Source organism: Cnephaeus nilssonii (assembly GCF_951640355.1).
Source record: "Cnephaeus nilssonii genome assembly, chromosome: 4".
Taxonomy (NCBI): domain Eukaryota; kingdom Metazoa; phylum Chordata; class Mammalia; order Chiroptera; family Vespertilionidae; genus Cnephaeus; species Cnephaeus nilssonii.
The window spans coordinates 36,061,759-36,069,273 of record NC_137075.1 but is presented as its reverse complement, the minus strand read 5'-3'; the positions used below and the strand labels follow the sequence as shown (position 1 = coordinate 36,069,273).

The following is a 7,515-nucleotide window of genomic DNA, read 5'->3' as shown; positions in this document are numbered from 1 at the left end:
TCTCAGCTTATGAGGGGCACGCACCCCCACAACGCGATCCCCCTCCCAGCAGCCATAGCCTGGGCTGGGGTCTCAGTGCGAGGGGCGCGCACCCCCACAGCCCGATCCCCCTCCCAGCAGCCATAGCCTGGGCTGGGGTCTCAGCCTGCGAGGGGCGCGCACCCCCACAGCGCTATCCCCCTCCCAGCAGCCATAGCCTGGGCTGAGTCTAAGCCTGAAAGGGCGTAAATCCCAATTGCACGATCCCCCTCCCAGCGGCCATAGCCTGGGCTGGGGTCTCAGTGCAAGGGACGTGCACTCCCACAGCGCGATCCCTTCCCAGCAGCCAAAGCCTGGGCTGAGTCTAAGCCTGCGAGGGGCGTACACCCCCACAGCGCGATCCCCCTACCCGCAGCCATAGCCTGGGCTGGGGTCTCAGCGTATGAGGGGCGCGCACCCCCACAATGCGATCCCCCTCCCAGCAGCCATAGCCTGGGCTGGGGTCTCAGCGTGAGAGGGCCGCGCACCCCCACAGCGCGATGCCCCTCCCAGCAGCCATAGCCTGGGCTGGGGTCTCAGTGCTAGGGGCGTGCACCCCCACAGCGCTATCCCCCTCCCAGCAGCCATAGCCTGGACTGGGGTCTCAGCCTGCGAGGGGCTCGAACCCCCACAGCGCGATCCCCCTCCCAGCAGCCATAGCCTGGACTGGGGTCTCAGTGCGAGGGGCGCGCACCCCCACAGCGCGATCCCCCTCCCAGCAGCCATAGCCTGGGCTGGGGTCTCAGTGCGAGGGGCACGCACCCCCACAGCGTGATCCCCCTGCCGGCAGCCATAGCCTGGGCTGGGGTCTCAGCCTGCGAGGGGCGCGCACCCCCACAGCGCGATCCCCCTGCCGGCAGCCATAGCCTGGGCTGGGGTCTCAGCGTGTGAGGGGCGCGCACCCCCAAAACGCGATCCCCCTACCAGCAGCCATAGCCTGGGCTGGGGTCTCAGCGTGCGAGGGTCGCGCACCCCCACAGCGCGATGCCCCTGCCTGCAGCCATAGCCTGGGCTGGGGTCTCAGCCTGTGAAGGGTGCAATCCCCCTCCCAGCAGCCATAGCCTGGGCTGGGGTCTCAGTGCGAGGGGCGCGCACCCCCACAGCGCTATCCCCCTCCCAGCAGCCATAGCCTGGACTGGGGTCTCAGCCTGCGAGGAGCGCGCACCCCCACAGCGCGATCCCCCTCCCAGCAGCCATAGCCTGGACTGGGGTCTCAGCCTGCGAGGGCCGCACACCCCCACAGCGCGATCCCCCTCCCAGCAGAATCGAACCTGGGACCCTTGAGTCTGCAGGCCGATGCTCCATCCACTGAGCCAAACCAATTAGGGCTGTCCAATATGTTAAAGAAAAAACCCTATCTAATAAAGAGGGAATATGCAGGGGAGGGCATTTGGGAGTGACCGGGTTGTCATGGGAGGGCAGTTGGGGATGATTGGGCTGGCAGGGGAACAGTTAGGCATCGATCAGGCTTGCAGGGGAGTGGTTAGGGGGTGATCAGGTTTGCAGGCAGAAGCGGTTAGGGGCAATTAGGCAGGCAGGCAAGCAGTTGGGAGCCAGCACTTCCAGATTGTGAAAGGGATGTCTGACTGCCTGTTTAGGCCCGATCCTACAGGGATCGGGCCTAAACAGGCAGTCAGACATTCCCCGAGGGATCCCAGATTGGAGAGGGTGCAGGTTGGGCTGAAGGACACCCCCTCCCCCAGTGCACGAATTTCGTGCACCGGGCCTCTAGTAATCAATAAAGAAAAACAAAAAAAGATTATAAATCCATAACCCTATATTTACCACTATTTTTTGCCTTGTGTAGTTTTCCAAAGAAGCTGTGAACATATAAACACATTCTTCTAGAACTTTTGTATCTAAGGTTCATATCAAATGTTTTCATGTAAAGCTTAAATTTAGAAAAAAAATTAATTGGAAAAAGGCAATAACATGAAAGGCATATCATTCTCTTGATCCCAGACCACAGTTAAGTGATATGTTTCTTCAGACAGGAGCTACCAAAGTGGCTTCTTGTTTTCCCAGTCTCCTAACTATTGTAGGTATGGATCGCTGGGCAGCTTAGTTTTATTGGCAGTTATGTATATTTTTGGGCAATTATGTCTGGATGCCCAGCGTAGAGAGTGATTTTCCACCTCTTAAAACAATTTCTATATACCTAATTTCCTGCATTAAACTCCATTGTATTAAAAATAACTGGTTTGATTTATGTAATCTCCAATATAATCTGTAGTACTAATTAACTATCACTATCATAAGCAGAGTGAAATTAATTAAGGACATGTTTTAACAACCAGGGAGTATTTGTAAAAACCCACTAGTAATAATCCTGAAGCTCTAAAAAATTAATGAAATCAATGTCATAATATTTTTCCATAAAATCAATAATCATTGTATCTTAGTCCTCTACTAAATTTGAGCAGAGGGGAGGAAAATATATATAGAAAGAAATATATATAGGTCTGCAAATAATATTTTGCTCTTACTAATGTTTTGCAGCTTATTGATCTCTGCCCAGAATCTGATGTTGCTCAATCTAAACCATAGAAAAGACAATTGTGAATGAGTGACTTCCTTGCTTAAAACATTAAGATGAACTCTTACTGCAATTAAAACAGAATAAAACTTCTTATCTTAGCCTAAAAGACCTTTGTGACTTGATCTTTCTAGTCAGATAAAATTTAACTCCTCTATCACCCTTTATACATCAACCACTCTGGTGTTTCTTTTATAGTCTTCAAAGATATCAAGTTTTTTCTCTTGTTACACATAACTCTCCCTCATTGCCTACAATAATAGCTGACAAATGGGAGGGAATCAATGCAAAAAATATATTTATTAAATGAATAAATAATGTACACCCAACTTCCCCTGTTTTGACTTACTATACAATCCATTCAGCAGACCACATACTGACTCAATAACCTCCACATGGCAGATTTCACTTCCTGGTTGCGAAAGGTATAAATTACAGGATTCAACAAAGGAATGATCACTGTATGGAAAAAGGAAACCACCTTATCCACTGGTAAGGCCCTAAAGGGGCGAGTATAGATGAAGATGGCAGGTCCAAACATGATAAGTATAATAATGACATGAGTAGTACAAGTGGACAGGGCTTTGTTCTTCCCCTCAGAGGACGACCGATGTACACGATGGATGATGACTGCATAGGAAGACAAAAGGCCCAGGAAGCACAGGAGGGTGAGCAGGCCACTGTTGAAGACCATTAGGAGCTCCACCACAAAGGTGTCTGTGCAGGCCAGCTTGATGACCTGCGGCACATCACAGAAGAAGTTATCCAGCTGGTTTGGGCCACAGAAGGGCAAGCGGAGGATGAGGGCCACCTGAATGATGGAGTGGACAAAGCCTCCTAGCCACAGAGCCAACAGCAAGGCATAGCAGGCTCTGGGGTTCATGACAGTTGAATAGTGTAAAGGACGGCAGATGGCTATGTAGCGGTCAAAGGCCATCACAACAAGGAGTAACCCTTCCCCTCCTCCAAGGAAGTGCAAGAAAAAGAGCTGAGTGATGCAGTCCCTGTAGGAGATTACCTTCTTCTCAGAGAGGAAGTCCACCAGCATCCTGGGCGCCACAATAAAGGAGTAGGATGCATCCAGGAACGCCAAGTTGCCCAGAAAGAAGTAGAGGGGCGCTGTGAGGCCAGGGTCTGATCTGATAGTGAGAATGATGAGGAAATTTCCAGGGAGGATGATGAGGTAGAAAATTAAAACTAGCACAAAGATCAGTAGCTGAATATTTTGAGACTGGGTCAGACCAAGAAGGATGAATTCTTTCACGACTGTGCTATTTTCTATCTCCATTTCTTCTGCCTACAAAACATCAAGGAATAGAGTTTATTTCCATCTTTTTCATCTAGATCATACTTCTTCTATAACTAACATCAGTGTATGCCACATCTATATGATGTCCTCATTCTCCCACAACCTAAGACATATTTTTCCCTTTATTTATTTATTTTTTTACTTTATTTAACTTCAAGAGTATGGTCTTGAAGCCACACTCTTTTTCTGCTTCAGTCCTATGCTTTTGTTTATGTTCCCTTATGTGGGAGTCTGGAATGCCTCTGTCCTGGATTGATTATTTGCATTAGGCAAACGAAAATTTTTCTGATTGAGAAAAACATAACCACAATTATTAAGTTCTTTAGGTTTCCTTTATTTAAATGGTGGTGAAGTGAAGATTGACAGCAAAGAGAAATGACAAATCGTTTTAAGGTGACAGATTTGTTCTATACCTTAATTATGTTACAAGTCTCTATTTGCCAAAATTTATTAAACTATACAGATATTTGAATATTTAGTCAATGTGAATTATACCTTAGAAATATTTACCTAAAATGCTAAAAAACAAACAAACAAACTTGTATTTACCTGAAATATTTCATTTTTCTCTATAGAATATCAGCCTATCAACTTAATCTAAATAAGAAGAATCCTGGACATCTGTAATACTTTCAACAATAAAGAAAAATCTTTTTAAAAATAATCCTGATTATTCCGGAGAAATTAAAATTTGAGGCTGACCTGTACAGTGGTTTTCATATTGAGATTGTGCTGACCCAACAAACATTATGTTATTGGTATGAAAACAATAATAGTAAATTTTCTATACATACATTTTTATATCCCATTATTTAAAGTTTATTTTTAGAAAGTCCTACAGTTTATATAGAAACAATCAATATAATTGAATATAAAATATACAAATAAAATATATATCTTGCTAGTGCACACTCAAATTGGCTTATTATTGAGATAAAAATTTTAAAAGATTGACATCTCAAACTAGAGCAAAATATAAAACAATATTTCACATACTTTCAGTTAGATGGCACACTTGTTTTTAAATAGTGTTGTGGAACATGGAGTGTAGAGAGGAGGGAAAATAAGGATCCACTCACTAATTGCAAGGGGAGACAGAATGAAAGAGAAGAGATGGAAAGAAGGAAAAGAAAATAAAAAAGTCTCAAATAAAAAAATATTTACAATGACACACATTTAAAACAAAAATATCTGCTTTGTGTACATTGAAACCCAAATATATTAAAAATAGAGGTTTTCTTATATAGTCAAAATTAGGAATTATGAAAAACATATTTTACATCACAAAGGCACATATATGTGAATACAAATTTGTGTGCACACACATGCATACACATATACACTAGCACACACATTGCTTCCTAAGCAAAACTGAAGCATGAAAATTTACAAATGGAACCATTTAAATTAGCTTTTCTGTTTCCTTCATCCTCCCCCCACCCCAGTTCCTTCCTTCCTTCTTTCCTTCCTTCCTTCTATCCTTAGGCATTTATTGGCTTTGATATTTATCATTCTTTCAATGTATAAAACTTGCTGTTAGATAAGTAAATTAGGAATTCCTCTGTACTTACTCCTAAGTATTGCACATCTTGAAAACTATTATACTGTTGGTTTTTTCACACTCTTGCAAACACTGAGACTGTCTTTAGGACATAGAAGAAACCTTTAAGTACCTCTAAGGTTAAAAGTTGCAGGCTCTTCCACTGTGCTTTGTATTTTATTTCCTATCATGTACTTCTGTTCTATTTATTTTTCTACTTTATTTAATGGTCAAACAATTAAATAACTCACTCTTTAACAGGTGGGATTCATTACCATCTAACATCCCTCACTTCTTTCAGTTAATATATGATATATAAACTTAAGACCAAGTATTAACATCCCCAAGACAATCGGTATTTTAATAAGGGTTTTATATATCCCCAATAAAGTCATTGTCACTATTAAAAGGAACTAGAGCTATACTACTAAAAAACAGATAAAAGGTGCTATTGTATTGTTGAATTCCGATTTCATATAATGGTCTACTTCTACTGTCATTCTGGTCATTTCATTTCAAGACAGCAGATGTCCGACCCAAAGAGTTGTAATATGTTTCCAATTAATTTCTTCTCTTCGTTCCTTATAAATATGAAGAATGACAAGAGCATTTACCTCTCTAGCAATGTCACCAGATAGGGACCAAACCCAAAGCAGGTCTGCTTCAGGCCAGCCTGTAGAGTGTGGCTTCTTGACTTTGTGCAGGAAAGAGTTCATAATACGAGTCCGGGTGGTTTTGAGAGTATATTTATTAAAGTTGGGGACAGTAAAACTAAGGAAGGACTTAGGGCAGAAAAAGCAACAGGAGAGAGCCTAGGAAGTGCTCTGCTTTGGCTCCCTAGAAACCTTAGAGGAAAGAAGCCAAGGCTGGGCTGCTTTGGCTCACTGGAAAGTCAGAGAAAAGGGGGGCCTTGGAGAAAGGTTCAAGGGGGTAGCCTGGGACAAGCTGCCTCTGGCTGATCCCCTGGTTGCAAGTCTCGTGGGGATCTTTAGAGCTTAGGAGAAGAAAAGTAAAAAGTTCATGCCTGAGAACAGGCATGGGCGTGCTCCAGAGCAAGCCTGTGCAGGTATCCTTTGTCTTGAGGGTTTTTATCTTTCTTCTGCAGGCAAGAATCTTAGGGGAGGGTTTCAGCAGAATATTCATTAGCCTTCCAAGATCGTTTTCAATATGTTGATGCATCCAAAGGAGCATATAGGGGAGTTCGGAATTGTTCTTTGGCGTTACTGTTTTACTTTTATCTTGGGTCTGTCTGGCTCTAATTGGGTGTTTATTATTTGTTCCCCTGACTTCATCTGTCCTTGGGTTTGGCTGGCACAAATGACATTAATTGGGTCTCTGTTATCTTTCTCCCTGACCAGGGTGATTAAAGCTATGTATTCTCTGGTTAGGGAGGACAGGTATAAACTATTTGCTCTCAAGTGTGCTTTGTTAGGGAAGATAAGGTATTGTGATTCACTAGCTGGCTGTAAACTGGTCAAATTGTTTGACCTTGTTTAATTATCTTGTCTCAGTTTCCCTATTCCACTCACCCAGGATTTTTCCTAGCTTCTGACTATTCTGCCTCAACAATCTAACACTACTCTCACACAGCAGACATCACCTTCTAATGGAAGGGACAATTGCTAGTAATTTCTACCTTTGCTCTTAAATATCTTTTTTTCACAGAGGGGTCTCTTACCTTTTGAAATACACAACCAATTTGTGATGCAACAAAGAATGTGCTTTGGGAATTTGAAGACTAACAAAGCTATAGAACACTTTCAATGGGAATTATTGGAATACCAACAAGATATAGTAAAAAAAATTAGACTAGCGATCTGTTAGGAACAAATATACAAATATATATCAGTTAAAAAGACACCATGTCACTTGGGGTTCTAAAATCAACATTCCATCAATGACTGAGATAATGGAATATCAAGCATGTTTATTAGGTCTGAGTGAGTAGACTGCTAAAGGAGGTGATTTATGTTTTACACAGCAATTCAAAAAGAGAAAAAAATAGTATAATTGAAAGGAAATCATTGATATGTTAAGAACAAAAATAAAGTGGTAAAGTAGGGAGTAAATATGTTAGATTCAACATATTACTGGTGGATAGGCAAAAAGAAA

The 7,515-nt window shown here is 43.0% G+C and overlaps 1 protein-coding gene across 1 annotated transcript; it reads right to left on the bottom strand.

Annotated features, from left to right (window-relative positions):
- Window positions 1-2,915: 2,915 nt before the first annotated feature.
- On the bottom strand, window positions 2,916-3,842 carry LOC307097976 (olfactory receptor 4N4C; the record flags this gene model as incomplete). The annotated part of the gene is made up of 1 exon (XM_079768307.1): window positions 2,916-3,842. The coding sequence occupies one exon, from the start codon at window positions 3,840-3,842 to the stop codon at window positions 2,916-2,918; it is 927 nt and encodes a 308-aa protein (XP_079624433.1).
- Between the last annotated feature and the right edge of the window lie 3,673 nt (window positions 3,843-7,515).